The 21,894-nt window shown below is 46.5% G+C and overlaps 1 protein-coding gene across 3 annotated transcripts in view; it reads left to right on the top strand.

The window, feature by feature from the left end:
* The first annotated feature begins 1,255 nt into the window (after positions 1-1,255).
* KCNK10 (potassium two pore domain channel subfamily K member 10) overlaps positions 1,256-21,894 on the top strand; it is a 134,175-nt gene continuing 113,536 nt past the window's right edge. For 2 of the 3 annotated variants that reach the window (XM_032405723.1, XM_032405721.1), the window contains exon 1: positions 1,256-1,359. Coding sequence is in view for 1 of the 3 variants with exons in the window: in XM_032405724.1 (XP_032261615.1) it covers positions 7,756-7,807 (52 nt within the window). In the remaining 2 variants the exon portion in view is untranslated. Of the gene's footprint in view, positions 1,360-7,421; positions 7,808-21,894 lie in introns of those variants that run through there. The other variant, XM_032405724.1, reaches the window with a different exon arrangement.

The raw sequence follows: 21,894 nt of genomic DNA, 5'->3' as shown, positions 1-21,894 counted from the left end.
TTCTGATGAGCCAAGATTTTAGTATGGTGCAGTGGATGACGGGGTAATAATTGATGGTGGTTTTCTAAAAATGTTGGGTTCATTCTAACTGAAGGTTATGGTCACTTACAACTTTTGGAACCCAAGGATATGGCTCTTTGGAGACTCTTCTTGAAAAATATATGCCCCATGTTTGAAAGGAAATGAAAAAGAATTATTGTCCATAAAAGATAGAGTAAGACTCCTAGAAATTACAGTTGTCAGCTTACTTTTGTTTCCTGATGAAAAGAGTTATGCATATCAGTAATTATTTTGCAGGTCTGAGTGGATCCATATTTCAATATGTATCAGTAACATTATATAACTATTTTTAAAACACAGTATCAGAATCTAAATATAGAAGTATTACATAAACTGGAAGGAGATCCTCTTTCTATAATCAGCATTATTAATCGACCACTGGAAGAGTAGAGCAGACCTAGCAACATAATGTGGTTGCACAGAAGTGAGTAAGACCTGGACAAGTCAACAAGACTGCTTAGCTGACTAACTACTTTAAGATGGCCCACATGTAGTATGGTTTGGTGTGACTTTCGGGATCATAACAAAGGCTTTCCCACCGCTTTTCCTGATCACCTCTTCCCCAATACTTCTTTTATTTGTTTGATTATGACTGATGGTCTAAGATTCATATTCACTTTGACAGGGGGAAGAATATAAGGAACCCCAGAAGGTGGGGAGATGCCAATGTAATGGGAAAAGGGTACAGATGGTTTAGGCTGCCATTTCCAGTGAAACTGACTACTGCAGAGATCAAGATAACTTTATGTAATTAGCTCTGAATAAGGAAAGGTATTTTGATCTAGAGATGAGTAGGGACCTGGTTTGATTTCTACTTCCATCCCTAACTAGCCATGTTTACCTAGACAAACCATTAGCCTCTCCAAGCTCCAATTTCCCCCTTAACAAATATATAGGTGTCTAATATATGTCTGGCATTGTTTTAAATGAAATCATGATGATAATAGTACCCATCTTCCAGGATCGTTATGAGCAATAAATGGGGTATTCTTAAAAAGTGCTTGCTATGTGCCTGGCAGAGTAAGAAAAATCTGATGGATTAAGTAATAAGAATGATCCCTTCAATCTGCAAATGCCTGCACAGTTTACAAAGCACTTTCACAAAGCACTATTGTCTCATTAAGCACGGTTTACAAAGCACTTTCACAAAACACTATTGTCTTCTTAAGCAACCCTGGAGGTACAACTAGCAGGATATTTAGTATCCCATTTGGTAGATGAAGAAACTGAGTGAAGCTTGGCACAATTCACCTGCTTGGTTGCACTTCCTCCTGAAGAGGATGGCTGGCTAAGATACTCGTAAGTTGGTCACATACTTTGTACTTATTGCTTATCCTTATTTTTAAAAAAGATTTTATTGATTTATTTGTCAGAGAGAGAGAGAGCACAAGCAGGGGCAGCAGAGGCAGAGGGAGAAGCAGGTTCTCCGCTGAGCAAGGAGCCTGATCCCAGGACCCTGGGATCATGACCTGAGCCAAAGGCAGAAGCTTAACCAACTAAGCCACCCAGGCACCCAAAAGAGATGCTTTTAAGAAAAGTATGGGTTAGCAAAATTCTTGTATGTATTGGTAAAAGGGTAGAAAAATTACCTGACGTGAAGAAGAAGGTGTTGGACAATTTAATCTCTAATAGGTAAGGGTCTTGCTGCTCTTCATCTTCATATAAGTATTGAACATTTTAAGGAAGGAAAAGATTTAGACTGGAAGTAAGAAAAACTTTGACCTTAGCAAAGGTCACATTTGCTCACATTTTGAAAAAGACATGAAAGAGAATGACATGAAAATCTGAGCTCATTTATAATGGTGTGTAACCTTGCTGAATTCTTATTTTAAGATTTAGTAAAATACCATATGCACTTGTCCAATTGGTGTACATATGTGAAAACGCTCATTCATCCTTGAAAGATGGCCTTTTGAGGGATAAAAAACAAAGATAAATTATTTGACTACAGCTCGGACTCAGTCTGGGGAGAAACCTGAGTGAGCAGGGATACAACTGCTTTCTATTCCATGGATATTGTCATGGACACTGAATTTATAGAAGGTGTTGAGTTCTTTTCATGACCTGCTGTAGTCAGGAAATCATTTTCTTCTCTCTTTGGCTCAATTTATCTTTAGCTACATCATGACATTAAACATTATGAGAAAGCAAATGAATTTGGATTCTTTTTTTTTTTAAAGATTTTATTTATTTATTTGACAGAGAGAGAGAGAGAGAGAGATCACAAGTAGGTAGACAGGCAGGCAGAGGGAGAGGGAGAAGCAGGTTCCTTGCTGGGCAGGGAGCCTGATGCTGGGCTCCATATGGGGCTTGATGCAGTGCTTGATGCAGGGCTCCATGCAGGGCTCCATGCAGGGCTCCATGCAGGGCTCGATCCTGGGCTCGATCCCAGGATGCTGGGATCATGACCTGAGCTGAAGGCAGACATTTAACCGACTGAGCCACCCAGGCGCCCCTGAATTTGGATTCTTAAAAAAGTCATTGTCATAAAAAAAAAAAAAAAATGAAGGCACTTTTCTAGGATAAAGTACACTAGATAGAAATAACAAAGAAATGCAATCTTTGACTGCATCCTGGTTATTACCAAACAACTATAACTTTTCTGTGTGTTTGAAAATTTTAAAAATAAAAAAGTTGAGGGAAAACAACAACAACAAAAAATTCAGCTCCATCTTTTAAAAGAAAAATTACCAGGGATTATGTTTTGGTGGTCACTCAGAGAGAGGGAATCCCTTAAAACATGTTTTATAAGAAGCAGGATTACAGCTTTGTATATATTTGGTAAAATGTTGGGCACAGTGCCTTATGGGAGCTTAAATAATATCTTCTTAAGGACTGAAATTTAACAGAGAAACTTACAAGGGAAGAGGAATGCAGTTCCTCCTTATGAAACACGTTCATCAGTCTGATGCTTTAAGTACAACTTCTTTGGAGTTCATAATATGTTGTCTTCAATCATTGGCAATCAGAGGTTTGAGTCACCAAAATAAATCTTCAGGGTTTAGTACACAGAGTTTGCTATTGAGCAGTGTGACATATGACACCCTCTGCCCTTTAGCTACTGATGTGTCTCCAGCTTTTCCAAGCCAAAAGCAGAACCCGAGATTAGAGCAACATATATTTAAGGGTGTGTTTTGCAGATGCTGGTTGGGACATGAAACCAAATGGAGGAGTGATTAAAAGCTGAGAACAAAGGGGAAACTTCACTGGGGAAAACATTTCTGGGAGGAGAAATTTAAGTTAACTTGAACGCATAAACTCGTCAGTTTTACCGCAGAGTGGGTACACAGGGGGTGTGTGGGGGGATATCTTCACAAAAGGACAGGGAAACCTCTCTGCAGTTCTTTGGAGGAGAGGACCTGGAGGTGTCTTGGGGGTGGGGAAGATCTTGGAAGGTGGGGATTTCTTCTGGACTTCAGGGAGAAATGATGGAACCAAAGGGAGAAATTCAAAGCAGGTTAATGAATTCATTCTGGTATTCGTGAATTCAAAGCAGAGTCTCATCAGCTCTGTCCTCCCGCTTCTGTTTGCCGAACCAGCACTAAGCAGGATTCCCTAGGCTGCTTCATCACTCCCTGCTATTCTGGGTCCAGGACATTCTCCGGACTCCGCGTTCCCCTCTTCTCTGGCTGAGCTGTTTTTCGCCAGCCACTCGGAGAGACCGACTCCCCGCGCGGCAGGCAGCACCCCTCGGCTCTCACACTCATCCCGGACTGCGGCGTGGGGAGGGGGTAGGGGAGCCACCAACTCGTGGAAAACTTCCTCTCGGGAGGTGACTGGGGTTTTCCGGCTTCCCCCAGCCCTCCCACGCGGGGCCGCACGGCGATCGTTAAAGTAGTGTCGCAACTAGTGCAGGTTCTGGGCTGCAGAGAGCCGGGGCGCCCCGCTGCAACGCTTCCCCGGCAAGGACCCGCGCCCTCTGCCACCTAATGCGCCCAGGACGCGGCCGCAGCCGGCCCGGGGCTGCTGGCGGGGCACGGCCAGTGCGCGCCGACTTTGCGCCACGATGCTTTGTTGTCCTGCCGCAGGAACCCGAGGCGGTCTCTTTCCACCAGACTTAACCCGCCCGCAGCAATAGCCATGGAAGTTGCGGCGGCACGGAGGGAGAGGGAACCGCTCGGCGCGGCATCTGTTTTGGATGTTTTTTCTCTACACAGTCCACTTCTTTCCTCCTTCTTGGGGTAAGTGGAATCTAGTGCGTAATAACGAAGGGGAAGAATTAACGGCGGTGGAAGGCGATTGCAGTAACACAAAGGGTTAATGTGATAAGTTGTTTTTCTTGGGGCGTTGTGGAGGGGGGGACTCTCCCTTTATACCTTCCATCCCCCGCAGTCCATTCCACATACGCAGTTTAGGAGTTGGGACTTGATTTCAGGCACGTTAGCGGAGGGCGTGCAGGGATTACTTACTTAATTTTTGGTGAATCCCTCCCCACTCGTGTCGTCCACATACTGAGAAGGGAGAATGGAAGTGGAGGAAAGAAAGCCCCAGAGGTTGGGGGTTGGGGGTGGGGCGAGTGATTTAGCAGAGAGATCCTAAGGGCCTATGACTAGGGCTAGTCCTTATCCCACATCAGGCATTCCGGACCCCTGATCCTTCTCTCTCACCCCAGTAGGTCCATCCTAAGCCTTTCTAAAACCATCCTGCTGATGCTTTTCTGGGAGAAGGTTCTCCAAGGGCCCAGTATAACTTCTGAGGAAAACCTCCAATCATCTCATCCACAAGACCTGCTCAATACATGTTGATTGATTGACTGAATGATGCACCCTAAGGCTACATTTTGTGCCATGGGAATTTGCCTCAGATAGTGAACTAATTCCCTGATGGAGGCCTTAGGGCAGCAGGGTAGCCCAATTCATTTTGCAAAGGAGGAAGGGCTGCAGTCCTAGATAATATAGTATTTAGATCCTCATGACCCTGAAGAACCCATCTGACAGCTTCAGGGTCAAGATTCATGGATCCAGGGACCAGATGCACTCCCTTGGGTTTGACTCTCTGTGTTGTGACCTTGGGCATATTCCTTTACCTCTCTGAGCCTTGATCTTCTCATCTGTAAAATGAGGCCAGTTAGAGCTTCTTCAGCATGACATAGGGAAGATAAATGGAGAGAAGTATGAGGCTGTGAGGGGCCATTTGATACATGTCAGTCTTGCTCCCCTATCCTCAGAGGCTTCGGGAGAGAAGGTGTCTTTCTCAGGGGGGCACTTCTCTCTGACTCAGATGCAAGTAAAAACATTGCATTGCAGTGACTGGGCTGGAGCCCTCTTGCCTGTGAGCAGTTGAGGAGAGGGCAGAGTGAAGCTCTGAAGGCTGTCTCAGGAGCTTAAAAGCATCTCCCTTGGGGTTTTGGGGCAGAATTCACACACATACTAGTGTCTCTGGGGGCATGGCTGGAGAAGCAGAAATTCCTTGTTTGTCTCATTTCCATGTCTCCTCCATCCTCTCAGCCTTCTAGTAGAGGGAAACAAAGTGTGGAAATGGACTCCCAGAGAAAGTGGCGGTCAAGTGGCTTGGGAATCTGCATCTGCAGGGCTGAGGAGTCAGGGTAGCACCATCAGATGGTACCAGGTGTGCCTGAATGGGGTCTGCAGAGAACTCAGCGTTCTGGTCCCAGCAGCCTGCAGGGTCAGTGACAAAGCACTTACCAACCCTTCCCACAGAGGACAGTGGACCTCTGTGGATCTTGCTCTGGGACTCAGAAGCCTGGATGTGACAGTGGGGGGAGGATGATGAGAAAGAATGCTGCTGTAACAGGGCTCCCAGAAGCCTCAAGGTGCTAGAGTGGCATACACCCAGAGTGCAACTGCCAGTGTAGGCCTTTAGGGCCACAGTGGGCAGGCTTGGCAATAAGCCAGGTAGTCACTCACTCTTTCATAAGTAAGGGCAGCAACAAACCTAGCTGGACCTCGTGGGCACTAGACAGTAAGACCCCTGAAAGCAACGTCCATATCTATGTCGTTCTTTTCCATACCACCAGCACCTGGCACAGTGATGGCACATAGAAAGGGTTCAAGATATATGACGAGTGGATAGTGAACAGAGAGTAATTTAAACTACTTTCTGTCCAACACTGCTTCATGCAGCTTATGCCTTCATTTAGCAAGTATTTCTTGAATATCTACTATGTGCAAGTCTCTGTTGCTAGGAGCCGAAGTAATTTGTAAGCATCCTTCATATGGGTACTTCGAGTGGCCCATTCAAGAGCATCTCAGCACCACCTGGCTCTTCTGGAGATCGAGGCCTCAGTGGGGGTAGGGGAAATGCGCCAGGTTCAGCCTCTTTCCGGGAACATGTGTGGGGTCCCTTCGCACTTGCTCCTGCTGGGCTCCCGGGCTCCCGGGCTCCCGGGGCCGCTAGGTCTTGGCAACTCCACTTTCCTCTGGGGCCGTGGCGTCTCTCTCCAGCCCCTTCCAGGGCCTCCGAGCAGCGGCCCCAGCCGGGCGGCAGGTAGCTGGGGAAGGGACCGGGCTGCGCCTGGGGAGCGAGCTTCGCCGGGCGGGGAGAGCGCGGCCAACGCGGAGCGGTCCCAGAACAAAAGGCTCATGGCTGGCACCGGCCTCCTCCGAGCGCGCTGGGGACGCGGGTTCGGGGCGCAGGCGGGAGAACCGGGCGCGGGAGGGGGCTGGAGTGGAAAAATGAAGTGAGAAAAGAAGGCTGTGTGTGTGTATGCCCGGGGTGGGAGCGGCGACAGGAGGTCACCCCCGAGGCCGAGGTCTGCGGCGGGGCCGCCGAGGCCCTTCCTCCGCCTCCTGCAGCGCCTTCCAGGCAGCCAAGCGTGTCTCCGGCTGCAACTCCACCAAGCACGCCGCGGCCGCCTCCACGCCTGCCTGCCTGCCCGCCCGCCGGCCGGCCGAGCCAGTAAGTAGCGGCGCGCCCGGCGCCCGCTCCCCGCCCGGCCGCGGCTTCCGGCCGCAGCGTCCGCCGCCGCGCGCCGTCCCCCGCCGCCCCGCCGCCTCGCGGGCGAGTCCGCTACCGGCCGCCGCTCCCGGCCGGGCGCCCGGAGCCCCGCGCGCCTCCGTGGCCCCGCGCCTCCACCCGTCGCGCGCTCTCCCGCCGTGGCGCGGCATCTGCGGCGCGCTGCGGGGAGGGTCGCCCTCGCCGCGCGCTCCCCGGGTGCCGCGCCACTCCCACGTCCAATGGCTTTCGGGGGGTGGGGAGTGGGGGGCGTCGCCCGGGGGCGAGGAGCCGCGGCCGGGGTGGGGCGTGTGCGCTGTGCGCGGCCGAGCGAGGCTGACGTGCCCGCCGGAGCGCGCGCCCGGGCGAGTGTGTGTGTGCGGGAGTGTGTGCGCACACGCCTCCGGGGGCTGGAGTGACACTGCAGTGGGTTTCTCCCTCGCGCCGGCCCTCCGGCTGCTCAGCCCCCCACCTGCCGCCACCGCGTTTGGGAAGCAGCGTGGCTCTTTTATCTTCCTGAGCCTCCCTGTCCATCCACCCCTCCCCAGTCTTACTTTTCCTTTCACCCAGGGGGCTGCAGCTGGCCACCCCTCAACCGGTGCCAACACCTAAGCCGTTTCCAGTCTCTCCTTAGCCAGTCTTTCCCACTTATCCTTCTCTGGGGTTCCTCCACGAGCCAGTCCAAGGCTCCCCCATCCTTGGAAATTGTTTTGTTGGACTGCTGTACCGAGGCGTGTAAAGCTTGAGGACTTTATTATTATTTTGATTCTTTTCATTTCCTCCCCTCTGGGCAACGGAGCAATGAAATTTCCAATCGAGACTCCAAGAAAACAGGTGAACTGGGATCCTAAAGGTTGGTATTTCCTACTTTTGGCGGCCCTCGCCCTGCCTCCATCTCCGGCGTGCGCGCGCTTCCGTGAGTGGAAGCACTCTTGCTCCCGGCAGCGTGTGTCCTGAGGCTGGAAAATGCGCCTGGGAGCCGCAGCGCGGGTGGGAGGAGGGCGGAGGCAGCGGGGGTTCCAAACCCAGATAGTGCCTGTCATTACCACATAATCATTGTCCCTCCTGGATTGTTTCAAAAACCTAAAGATACACCAAGCCGGCTGTTTGGCTTGAAATCACACCAAGTGTCGGTATTTGCTTTTGACTTTATGTGTGCGAGTGTGTGTGTGTGTGTGTGTGGTGTATGTGTGTGTGTCCTTTGTTTCTGGTGATCTTTGTCTCTCTGGCAGATGGGTGGGGTGCCTCCCCCTGGACCTGGAGCTGCTCCGCCTGCCCAGGGTGTCCTCAGTGGGAAAGGTTTCCTGGCAGCAAGTGGGGCTTGGATCTGCAGCAACGGTCCCTGGAGGTGGCCCTTCTCGGAGGGCATATGGAATAATGGAGCCCAGGGGGCCTTTGGAGTCTTCCCTCAATCTTATTACCAAACCAGGCAGCTAGTTTGGCTCGGATCGGAGTAGAAGTGGGAGGGGGGAAGGGTTTGCAAGAAGGGTGGGGCTGCCAAGGGCTGGGGAGGGGGCACGGAGTGTGTCCTCCTGAGCAGTAGTGTGGTTTACACACTCTGATGCATGTTGGACAGTGTTCCCTCGGCGCAAAAGAGAGCGACTAAGACAGATTTGTGTGTGCCTAGCGTTGACCACCGTGTCTGTAATTAGCATATAGATGTTAAGGCCCCTCCTGAGTGATTGGTGTGGGAGCAGAACAAGTTGAAACCAAGTGTCCAGTTTTGACAAGAATGCGCTTTATCATTTCTCTCAGCTCCTCTGAAGCTGGGTCGGGCTAGGCAACACCTCTGTGTGTATTGGGTTGAAATTGGTTTATTTGATGTGTGCAGGTATGTTTAATGCTTTTTTACGAGTGCATTTATTCTTTTCTCCAGACCAGAAAAGAGGAAACCCGCTTATTTGTTGAGTGAATGTCTTATAAATTGACTGGCTATTATAGAATGAGGGAAGATGTGTTGCCTCTTTCAACACTGAAGCTGTTACACCTTAATACAACCCAAACCCAGTCCAGTTTTGTCTGTTGATCTCTGGAAAGTGTGCCTTGGTTTATTTTATTTTATTTTGTTTTGTTTTATTTTTTGATCCCTGTAAAATGTACTTATTGAATACCTACTACTTACCAAATGCTGTCCCTGGAGATATAGTCAGAATAGTATAGACAAAGCCTTCTTGGAGTTTATAGTGAGGGAGGCAGACCTAAATCAATCAATGCACAGAAGAGTGCATAATTACATGTTTATGTATGCTCCATGAAGGAGAGCATAAGGATTTTAAGAAAGTGATAGATTGACAAGGATCAGGGAGGGTGGGTAGTCAGGGAAGGTAGTCAGACACTTGTACTGAGACCTGGAAGATATGTAGCGATTAATTGGCTACTGAGGAGGTGAACTGACCTAGAAGAGGAAACAGCAAGTGCAAAGGCCCTGAGGTAGAGGGGACATGTGTATTTGAGGAACTGAAAGGCAGTTTTCATGGCTAGAGCGAACAGCAAGGGAGAGTGTGTTTTGAGGTGTGGCCGGTGGATCCATAGGGTCAGACCCCAGAGCCTTGTGTTATTGCAGGTAGGGTGGGGCTTTGGGGTGGGGGCAGGAGTGTTGCCTTTATCTTAAGCCACTGAAAGGTTTCAAGCTGAGGAGAGACATCTGAACTGAGTTTCAAAACAAGTGCTGTGTGGTTCTTGTGGATGTGAGGGACCAGATGCCATGGTGACTGGACCAGGGTGGTGGCTATGGGATGGAGAAGTGGGTGGGGTAGGGAGCTATGGAGGGCAGAAAATCAACAGGATTTGTGTAAATAGAGTGTGGACCTAGAGTCACTGGAATGACTGGGAAGGCAGCTGGGGCAGGACCAGTCTTGTGGGAAAGCTCGTGACTTCAGTCCAGGGCTTGTTGAGGGGGGGATGTCCTGAGCCATCCGAGAGGTGTGTCAAGTGGGGAGTTGTCTAAAAAGTCATACTGGGATCTTCAAGGAACTCTGGTCAGGATGGAGGGCGGTGAAGCTTGCCTTGGCTTTGAGAATACGTTTCTATGTGATCATCATTGTATATATTTATATCACAGTGCTAAACACAGATGAATCCAACATTTTACAGCTTGACACAGAAAGCAGTACGCAAGTAGCGTCTCCAGTCACAACTGATGGTGCTAAAAATGAAAAGACTCTGATAAAAATACCAACATTTAATGAGAAATCTTTGCATGCCAGGTGTTTTATGCACATTATTTCATATAGTTATTCTCATAATGCTTATCCAGTGATATCAGTGCTTTGTCCCCACTTGATTGGCATCAGGATACCACTGAGCTACCTTCCAGTAAGATGCTCTGACTTCATGTACAATTGTTCTTGTGGGTGGTGTTGACAGTAGTCTTTTCTAGCCAGGGGGTGGAGGCAGGAGAGGGGTCAGGAGTGAGGGTGGCATGTCTCACACCTTATAGAACTATGTGTCAGGTGCTGTGAAGTGCTTTACATACATTAAAAAGTAAACAATTTATTATTAACTAATTACAATTCAACCAGAAGAATAAATTATTTAGTCTTCTTTATTTAATCTTAGGAGGAAGATGCTGTCCTAATTTTACAGGTGAGGGAACTAAAGAACAGAGAGGTTGAGTAACTTACCCAGGGTCACACAGCTAGTAGATGGTGGGGTTAGACTAGAACAGGGGTCCTTATACATTCTTTGAGTCTATCTCTTAAGTCTATCTCTTAAATTATTGGGACCTCTGGCTCTTGCCTGGTGAGGCTTGCAGAGCTCAAGGACTGGGGAAGCTCATTGCAAGGAGAAAGAAAACAATAGAAAGGAGTTGGGAGGGGCAAGGGAGGGAAGATTGAAAGAGGAGAAGGAGGAAGAGGAAGAAGAATGCCTTTTCTACTCATTCCTTTCTCCATTAACCCATCTGGCCAAACAGCATCTCTGCCTCTACCTCTGGTGGGCCCGTCACTGGCCACTGGACAGACTTTGGGTCTGTTCTTTGGAGGTTTGGGTTTACACAGACAGGCCAAGTATGTTTAGCAGGGCAGAGATGACGGGGAACCTAACATTAGAATAGAAAAGGGGAGAGACAGTTCTATGCACTGTAGGATTTGAGTATTAACAGACTTGAACCTTCAGGTGGAGATGCTCACAGATTGTGGAAGGAAGTTGTAATTATGATGTTTTGCTCACAGTCCCATTACCTGACAATTTAATAGCACAGAATGAAGGTGGATTGAGAGCAGATTGGTTTTGATTGCACTTGCGTGAATTAAGCAAAGCACTGTCAAGAGGTTTAGGTGCAAAAATAAGACCTAAATATAAAATGATTATTCTCTGGTGAGCTATGGCCTTCCTCCCTATTTGTAAAGCTGAGCCTACAACAAATAGAGTAACTGCTTTTGTAGGACCAACAGAAAAGTAGGCTGGCACTGAGTCTTGGCTTTCATGTGCATTTTACATCACTGGGGTCACTTGTGGATGATTTTTTGCTGAAAACTGGGATTGGTTTGCTGCTTTTGGGTATCTTAAGGGCTTTTAAAGATTTTATTTATTTATTTGAAAGAGAGAGAGAAGGATGAGGAGGAGGAGGAGAGGGAGAGGGACAAGTGGACTCTGCGCTGAGTGTGGAGCCCAACTCGGGGTTAGAGCCCATGATCCTGAGATCATGACCTGAACCAAAATCAAGAGTTGGATGCTCAACCAACTGAGCCACCCAGGCGCCCCTCTTAAGGGCTTTTAAAAATCAGTAAGATCGGCAAACGATATTGCCACACCTCAAGTCAAGCAGATCAATATGGTATAGAAAACTCTGGATTTGGGGGCAAAAGAATTAGTTTCTAGAATGAGCCATAGCTATCATTAGCCATGTGACTTTGGGCAGCCCATTTAACCTCTGGGTTTCACCCTCCTCCTGTGTGCAAAGGGGCCATTGACATGGCCTCTCTGACCCTATCTCTCCAACCTCTTTCTTGATTTGACCTCTGGGCTTCTTGTCTTCCTTTTGTTCCTCAGGTAGATCAAACTTGTTCCTGTCTCAGGGACTTACACCTGTGCTTTCCACTACTTATAATGTGTGTTCACATGGCTGGCTCCTTTCCACCTTTGAATCTCACTCAGATGTCACCTTTTTAGCAAGGGCTTCCCTGTCCCATCTGAAGACCTCTCTTCTTGTTCCCCAGCCCTGTCACTTTCTATTATGTCACCTGCTCAGTTGTCTTCCTGGTACTTGTCATCATCTGAAAGCATCTTACTCATGTGTCTCAGATGATGCCAGCCACCCTTGGCAGCATATGAGCTTTATGAATGGAATTTCCTGTCTCATTGACTGTTATGTCCTCAGTGCCCCCAGGAAGAGCCTGGAACGTAGTAGGCATTCAGTAACTTTTGCTGAATGGATGGATGGGTGGGGGATTGGAATAGAGAGGATCTCTAAGTCTTCACGTATGAAGGAAATTCCAGGACTCCTCCAAGCTACAGAGGGCAAAGTACAACTAAGGAAAAAGGAAGGATATCCCTAAATAATGGGGTATCGGAAGGGATGCGGGTATTCCCTCTGCTTGCAAGCTCCCATTTCTCTGAAGTCTCCAAGAGACTTTTCCTTCTGTTCTCCCTTTCACCAGGATTGAAAAGGCTGGGGTGGGGGGCGGGGAGATAGGGGCTGGGGCAGGGAGGCCATGTAGCCTGACAAAGACATGGTTGGTGTCCAATTAGTAATTTGGCTCATGTTGGCCATGACACGTAGCTCTTTTTAGGTATTTAAATCTACTTAACGAAGAAGCAAAGCTTCAGAGCTGGAGCTGTTTTTTTTTTTTTTAAAGCTGCCTTTTCAGTACATACTTAAATGCAAAATTCCAGAGAGGCCTACATTGTATGTGTATAGTGCCTTTCAGTTTACAGAGCACTTTTTACAAATTATCTCATTTGTTCTTTAAACAACCCTATTTTGGTTGATATTGGAGCCTCAGACTTACTGATGGGAATAGAAAGAAGAAATGAGTTATTTGGGGGCCCAAGGCTGCAAACAGGCAGAGGTCGGGCCAACCCAGTCCTTTTGATGCTTATGTCCAGGATCATTTCCCTCAAGCTTTCCACCCTTCCAGGGTCTTTGTTTATCTCACACGCTCTCATTGCCTCTTGTCCAAGGTGTATTCAGAAGTTTCCCTGAGAGATTTAGAGGATTGATCAGTGGGTCCCAAGTCCATGGCTGTTTTTGTTAGGTCATGCACTGGCTGGCACTTTATCTCATGAGTTCAGTTGAAGACCCTTGGATTTCACTTCTGCTCTCCTGGCTAAAAAGAGATTTCAGCATCTTGTGAATGTGAGCCACGCTCAACTTGCAAGGTTGCTTGAGCCCTATCTTTATTAATGTGTTTCCAAACACCAATTTGTATAGCATAGATTTTCTGGAAAGAAAATTGTCTATTTTTTATTTAATATCCAACTTTCAGGAGATCGGCATTCCAAATGGGATTAATAATGTGCCCAAATCACCACAATTATCCTAGAAAGTAAAAAGGAAAGATGGTTCCAAAGATTGTCTGGGCCAAGGTTTGGTTCAGGGTTGTTTTCCGGCAGGGTCGGAGGGAGGTTCATCATCCTCTTGCCAATGCCCACGATTGCTGGGTAGAATTAAGATGGGGCAGGTTGATTTTGCTATTTCACCCCGTTTCCAAAACGTATGTTTTGGCTCTGTAATAGTCTTCTCAGGCTATCATAACAAAATACCATAGACTGGGTGGCTTATACAATGGAAATTTATTTTCTCACAATTGTGGAGACTGGAAGTCCAAGATCAAGGTGCCAGCAGGGTCGATGTCTGAGGAGAGCCCTTCCCTTGGGTTGCAGATGGCCACCTTCTTGCTGTACCCTCACAGTGGAGAGAGAACACTCTGGTGGCTTCCCCTTCTTACGAGGGTTACCAGTGCTATTGAATTAGAGCCCCACCCTCATAACCTCATTTAACCTTAATTACCCTCTTAGGGCTCTATCTTCAATACAGTCATGTCGGCAGTTAAGGTTTCAACATATGAATTTTGCAGGGGACACAATTCAGTCCACAACAGGCTCTATATTAACATCATAAATCAGGTGCATTCAAAAAAGACAATGTGCACTTTGCAGGAAATTGGAACACTTCTACCACAACTGAGATAACGGCACAAAGGGTATCTACTATAGGCACAGAACTAGGGGCCCTTTGTTGGCAAGAGAAAGGCTATTGAGATAGTGGATTCTTTTTACTTTTAGTCCATAGAGAATTAGAAGAGTTTAATGAAACCGAATAAAGCCATTTTACTGATAGCCAATTAGAAGGTTTCAGTTTGGATAGCTTCCTTGGCCGATGCATAAAGGTGAATTAAAGGGAGAATCTTCTGCTGTACTCGGATTCTGTTCTAAGGGCACTTACAGGATGAAGCAGATGGAGATGGAGTCCGTTAGGGGCTCAGCTCTGTATGACTTGGTTATGGAATCTACCTAAACGGGGCACCAGCACCATGTCAGTTACACCCACCTGGCAGATGTGTTTATGGTGGTCAGCAGGGCTATCCACTTTTGGGCTCTGGTCTCGGTGGTTTTCTCAGTGGAGACTTTACTGTTGATCTAGGTCAGGCTCATGCCTATTACCCAGGATGGAGAAACAAAAACCTCCTATTTAATTTCGAGAACATTTATTTGTGGTTTGCAGACGGAGTTTGAGATTTTTTTTTTCTCCCTTCATAAGTGTCTGGGACTGAATACTATGAGTAAAAAATGAAACCTGACTTTCGAATCCTCCGTTTAGGGTTGGGGTAGTGGTGGTGGTGAGCGCCAGAGCCCTTGGTGGGGGGGCAATGGTCACGGGGTGGGGGGAATTATGTTCTCTTTCTCCTCCATTCCCAGAGCCAGGGAGGTGGGAGAGATGGCTGTAAGAGGTGGTGTGGAGGGATAGGTAGGTAGGTATGTAGGATTTCAGGGGATTCCGTTTCCCATACTGCCACTAATTTTGGTTCCATGACTTCCTGCTGCCATGGAGGGGACTTTGAAGCAGAGTAGAATGGTGGCACAACATAGGATTTGGAGAGTTAACTGCTGCAGTACATAACCCACATCATCACAGGGAACTTTACCTCTCTCATTCCTATTTCCCTTCCTTATTCCTTCATTCTTCTCTCCCCCTGTCTTCCTACAGAGTTCTCATCTCAATCACTATCTCTTATGCGAAGGATCCTAATTTTTTTTTTAATCCAGTTACCCAATGTAGGGGTAGTAGTAGTGTTTTCAGTTTAAAAAGAGATGCTCGAAGAGAGTGCAGATTTGCTCAAATGTTAGGAATCTGGAAGTCATGGTGGCCTTTGCAGAGTGGCCCCAAATGCTATTTGTATTCCTTTTTTTTTTTTTTTTTAAGATTTCTTTATTTATTTTAGAGAGAGGGAGAGAGGGAGTGAGCAGAGGGAGGGGCAGAGGGAGAGGGAGAGAGAGAATCTTTTTTTTTTAAGGTTTTATTTTTTTAGTATTTTTTTTATTATGTTATGTTAATCACCATACATTACATCATTAGTTTTTGATGTAGTGTTCCATGATTCATTGTTTGCGTATAACACCCAGTGCTCCATGCAGTATGTGCCCTCCTTAATACCCATCACCAGGCTAACCCATCCTCCCACCCCCCTCCCCTCTAGAACCCTCAGTTTGTTTTTCAGAGTCCATCGTCTCTCATGGTTCATCTGAGAGAGAGAATCTTAAGCAGGCTCCACACCCAGCATGGAGTCTGAGGCAGGGCTCAATTCCAGGACCTTAAGTTCATGACCTGAGCTGAAATTAAGAATCAGGCTCAACTGACTGAGCCATCCAGGTGTCCCTCTATTTGTATTTCTAAAACAATTTTAATACCAGGAAAATGAGTTTCTTATGTGTAAGCATGTCTGTAAGCCCCCAAAATATCAAATATTTTAGCGGGATAAAGACAAATAGCATAACTTATCGAATTTGATGAGCCTGACAGTCTGTATAGAGATGCTTGGTATCAGGTGTGATATTTGACAATTGAACATTTACTCACTTTTATCATATGAGATGAGAAAGCAGTATCCAAATGTTTAAGAAAAACTGACGGGAGAAAAAGCTTAGAGATGAAAGGATTCTATCCATTGACTTATTTTTTTCTGTCTGCAAATTTGGGGTAATCTATTGTTACCCATTTTAACCATGAACCAACCTGGGTCAGCTCCCAGATTCTACTGGTTGAGAATATTGCCTTAGACTAAAGGCATTCATTTCTCATGCTGGAATTTGAGGCCATATGGGAAGTTATGGTAGATCTGGTTTAGCATATACATCCTTAAACCCTGGTAGATGTAAATGTATGTTATATTCATTTAACTTAGCTTCTGGGCTAGATGCTACCCTCTCTACAGCTTAAGGTGGAAGGATCTGGGTTCTAGTGCTGGCTCTGCCACTCTTATGGTAAAGGAGAGAGTTGAGATGTTGATGGCTCAGTTATCTTCATGCCTTGATAGTCTTAGATCACCTGGGTTTCAGTTTGAGCTTTATCATTTACTAGTGGCTGATTTTGGCAAGTAGCTTCATTTCTTTTTGACAGTCTCATCTGTAAGGTGGAGATGATGATAGACTGTCTTCCTTTTTTTTTTTTTTTTTAAAGATTTATTTATTTATTTGAGAGAGAGAGAGAGAGAGCAGATGGTGGGGCAGAGGGAGAGGGAGAGAGAGAAAGAATCATTAAGCAGACTCCCCGCTGAGCGCAGAGCCCAACACAGGGCTCCATCCCAGGATGCTGAGATCATGCCCTGAGCCAAAATCAAGAGCCGGCTGTTTAACCTACTGCGCCACCCAGGCCCCCCAGCCTGTACTTCCTTGATTCGTTATGTGGATCCAATAAAATGACCAATGATCCAATGAAATGCTAACTCTCAAAAGCATCTTGGAGCATTGCAAAGGTTCCATGAGTGTTCCTGCATTATGTTCTTATCACGGTGGAAGGGGTCCCTGTTCTGTGAAGTCACAAAAGACTCCAGCTCCAGTCACTTGAGAAGCATCTGTTTCATTTTCCAGATCATCGGGGAGGGTGGCCTATTGCACAGCGCCCCCTTCCTGGGACTCTCTTTGACTGTCAGTATTCTTATCCCAGGTTTAAAAAAACCTAGGTTATTTGGGTCAAACCAGAGAAAAGACCAGAGGAAAAAACATAGTTTGGAGTCACAATACTTGAGTATTATTCTACCAATAGAGTTCTTGTTCTACCAATTTTATTAGTAGACAATAAATTGGGCAAGTCATTTAACCTTTTTGAGCCTAAGTTTTCTCCTGGGTAAAATAAAGATCACAGTCAGCACCTGCTTCACAGTTGCTGAGATGATTAAATGAGTTAATAAACATGAACAAGCTTTATAAACTGTTAAGTTCTAGACCAGCATTTCCTGAAGTGTGTTCCATAAGATACAAATTAATCTCCTCAGATGCTCTGAGGAAATAAAAAATGGTTTCATGGTTGGTTTATGGGATGGTGTATTCTCTCTCATTCTTTCCTAGAGAGTGGGTATTGCTGTGTAAGAAAAACTTTAATATTTGGTGGCTTAAACTAATGACAAATATTTATTATCTCATAGTTTCTGTGGATCAGGAATTTGGGAACAGCTTAGCTGAGTGGTCTGGCTCAGGAGTCACTCACTGATTGTGGTCAGATGTCAGCTGGGGCGCTATCATCGGATGGCTTGACCGGGGTTGGGAGATCTACTTCTGAGATGATGTGCTCATATGACTTGCAAACGCTGCTGGTTGTTGGGGGAGAGGCCTCATTTCCTGCCAATGTGACCCTCCCCACAGGCTGTTTGAATGTCCTCCCAACATGGTGGCTGGCTTCCTCCAGAGCAAGCCATTTGAGAGAGAACAAGGCAGAACTGATGATGCCTTTTATGACTCAACCTCAGAAATCACATATTGTTCCTACAACCACAGTCTTTTCATTAGATGTGAGTTACTAAGTTGAATTCATACTTGGGATGATGAAGCTGACTTTGGAAGGGAGGAGTAACAAAGAATTTGAGGACATATTTTAAAATCACCGTAAGCATTTCCCCTTCTTATTTATTGAATATACACTAAGTTCCAGGTATTCTGCTAAGTGCTTTATAGCCATTATCTCATAAAATCCTCTTTATAGTCCAAAAAAACCAGATGACATTATTATCCCTGTTTTCTGAATGAGGGGACTAAGTCCCACAGAGCTTGAGTAACTTGCACAGGGTTACGTTATAGTTCTATGGCTTAAACTGGGTCTGTCTGTTAATGTTGGAGCTCTCACCTCTACCTGTACACTGCCTCTGGTAATCCTGTAGTGCAGAAGCCTGGTTGATTTTGTTTAGCTCTGCATCTCCCACTTACCACAGAACAATGATTCACGGACCTCCATTTACCCCTCCTACTACCCACTACTCAAAGTGGTATTTCAGAAAGACAGTGAGTGTGATGACGATTTATATAAAATATGAATATACGGTCTTGTAATAGATCCCAGTATACCTACCAGCCCAAGCTGATTATTCAGATACAAAAAGCATCTATTGAGCCTGTCTTGGGCAGGTGCCATGCTATGTGTACATCTGTAGAACATTCACCAAGAAATGACCGCACGATAAGCCCAATTTCTTCTGAAACCAGAGACCACGTGATAACTCACTGGCCCACTTCTTCTCCAGATTCCCCTTCTATGACAACCCCCTTCCTTTACAGATCCAGTGCCTGAAAACCCAGCCTCCTTGGATAAAGCCAGAAGAACAGGACATCCTTCAGGCTGAGCAGCAGAAATGTCACAGAATGGGTGTCTGGTGTGTTTCTGCAGCAGACCTTGTGTCTGTACTGTGTGACTGAAACAGAAGTCAGAATGTAGCCAGCATGGCAGGGATGACGTGCTGGGGGATGAGGGGCCCAGCCAGCCCATGGGAAAAGCCACTGGTGGACAGTGCTCTGTGTCATATTTTGAGTAAACTTTTTTTTTTGACTACCCTGTTGCTTTTCCTGCACGTTCTTGAAGAGAAAACAATTTCCAGGAAGGATGCATTCGATGCCTTAGAGGGCCTCATGTTTCCGAACACTGCATGCCTGGCTTCTTCCTGAGGCAATTTTACATTCTGAGGAAAGTTTTGGAGCTTCTGTGTCCTGGGTGAGAGGAGAGTGAAGACAGTTTCTTTTGAGTGCCACCACAGGCTTTGTTGAATATGTCACTTCTGGCACAAAATGGCAAAGAGGCCCTAGGACTGGGAGAGGGGGTTGAAAGAGGCTGCCGGAGCCCCCTCCCCCTCATCACATTCTGGAGCCAACTCTCATGGCGTCTGTAACCATAGTAACCACAGGCTGCAAGTTTCTCAGGATACTGATATGCCATTGTGCTTACCTTCTGGTCCTGTTATTTCCCCCTCTATTCCTTCATCCAGGAATGACCCCCCCACCCCCTGCCTCCACTTACCCCTGCAAAGAGATGGACTTTCAGAGGGCTTTCACTTCTGACTGATTCTTCTATTTCCTGAAGCCCCATTTTCACTTCCTGGACCTATAACTGGTTCATTATGAAGCAGATGAAGCCACATGCACGTCATTTCCTCAGCATTTCCACTTTACTATGAACAATTGCTCGTAAGTCATCTAGTGTACGTACCGTAGGTGTGATTGTAACTGTGCAGAAGGATGGTGGCTCATGGCACTCTGTTTCAAATAACGCTCCTGTGGTTAGTCTGGTTGAGATCTCGGGAGTATTTGGATGTGTTGTAAAAGAATAGGGAAAGCCAGTGAGGCACAGTGAGGAGAGCACGGGTCTCAGGAGACCCGGAGTTTGGTGCTGGCTGGAGAGTGAAGTGTGCATGGCGGCATGAGGGTGGGGCAGTGGGTGCTGGCCATGGTACGCAGGGTATAGTAGGTTCTATGAAAGACTTTTGTTGCTTTCTTAGAATAAGGCGAAGGCACTGAATGGTTTGAAGTAGGAGGATGACACAATCAGATTTGCATTTTAAAGATTATTTCAATCACTCATCAATTAAATGGTTGATTCAGCAAATGTTTATGGAGGATGCTTCCAATGGGCCGGGCATGGTGCTGGGTGCCCGACTCACCTGGGGGACTTTCTGTCTCCTTGTAAGAATCATCGGAATGTTTGAAAAACATCTAGGCAGGAAAAAAGCTCTTCTTGGCATCTTTGTTTTATGATAACCAGTTCCAAACTTCTGGTTGCAAATGGGAGGTGTAAAAACCAGGCCACTGCACTTTCAATTTCTGTTAATTATAATAATCTTTTCCCTGGCTTTGTTATGTGGCCCTTGATTCTGTCATAATTTACATATCTGGAGTCAATTAATTAATAAACCCAAAACTATGGAGTGCCTGTATTTTGTATTTCAGACGCCTTTCAGGAGCATTTGGCTATCAGTCCAGCATAATGGGCCTGAGAAAAATTGCCAGCATCCCCTTCATACCCACTGTCACTTTGTGTCTGGAGTGCTGAGAGGCATTGTGACATTGGGGTATTTCTCCTTTGACTATAATGGGAACCCCTGAGTCTCTGTGGCCTCAGCTCAGAAGGCCTCCCAAAAGCCTGAATTAATGAGATGCTATGATGTGCGGGTCCCTTTCTCTGGCGGGGTGAGAACACAGCTTTTATAGGAGCATGAATGCTTGCTGTCAGGCAATAATGCATTCAGATTCAGTTCTAAAGGCAGGCGGAGCCGACAGCCACAGGGGGTGGGATTTGAGAAACCCTCTGAGTCCTTGTCTATTGCTGAGCCACATCAGTCCTTCCCAGGACCATCAGATCGCCTGAAATCTATGTTAACTCTTCATCAGCAGCCTTTCATTCATCTGCGTGGTTATCCCTAAACATTTATTGAGTGAGTGCCCGGAGAAATGGGGCTAGGCACCAGACACAGAAAGATGGAAAAAGACCTGAGGCTTTATACCCAGAAAAGTCACAGTTTAGCTGCTGAGCCAGGTGCATAATCAAATATCGTGATATACCATGATAAAGGTGCTGATAGAGGTATGGATTAAAATATCGTCTCCAGAACACATCTTGTTCAAATGCAAATGTCTTTCTTTGGGATAACATACGAACTCACAATTACCCATCGGTGCAGCCAAGTTAATCAAGTTTCTAAGAGAGAGCTGGGCCAAGAGGGAATGGAACACAGGACCCAAACATATTGATGGGTTGGTGTAAAGTAGGGAAAGGAAAAGTCAGGAGCAGGGAAGACTGGCCTTGGGAAGGAGCCACAGAGGGTGCACCTGGAGGACCCTGGAAGTGAAGGCTGTGTGATGGGGGTGGGGGGATGAAGGTATCTCAGGGGTAGAGGGCAGAAGGTGCCCAGAGGACAGGAAAAGGACATCGAAGGCAAACTTGTATAATGTTATCCAGTTCACATGAAACTCACTTTAGGAATTGGAAAGGACTTTTTTTAAAAATTTTATTTTATTATGTTATGTTAGTCACCATACATCATTAGTTTTTGATGTAGTGATCCATGATTCATTGTTTTCGTATAATACCCAGTGCTCCATGCAGTATGTGCCCTCTTTAATACCCATCACCAGGCTAACCCATCCCTCCACGCCCCCCCCAAAACCCTCAGTTTGTTTCTCACAGTCCATAGTCTCTCAGGGTTTGTCTCTCCCTCCGATTTGCCCCCTTCATTTTTCCCTTCCTTCTGCTAATATCCTCCATGCTATTCCTTATGTTTCACAAATAAGTGAAACGATATGATAATTGACTTTCTCTGCTTGACTTACTTCATTTAGCATAATCTCCTCCAGTCCCATCCATGTCGATGTAAAAGTTGGGTATTCATCCTTTCTGATGGCTGAGTAATATTTCACTGTATATATGGACCACATCTTCTTTATCCATTCATCTGTTGAAGGGCATCTCGGCTCTTTCCAAGAAATTGGAAGGGACTTTTGAGACCTGTAAAGGAAAACGCTGGA

This window comes from Phoca vitulina, unplaced genomic scaffold (assembly GCF_004348235.1).
Source record: "Phoca vitulina isolate PV1807 unplaced genomic scaffold, GSC_HSeal_1.0 scaffold7, whole genome shotgun sequence".
NCBI lineage: Eukaryota > Metazoa > Chordata > Mammalia > Carnivora > Phocidae > Phoca > Phoca vitulina.
This window is presented reverse-complemented; position numbering and strand designations above follow the sequence as displayed.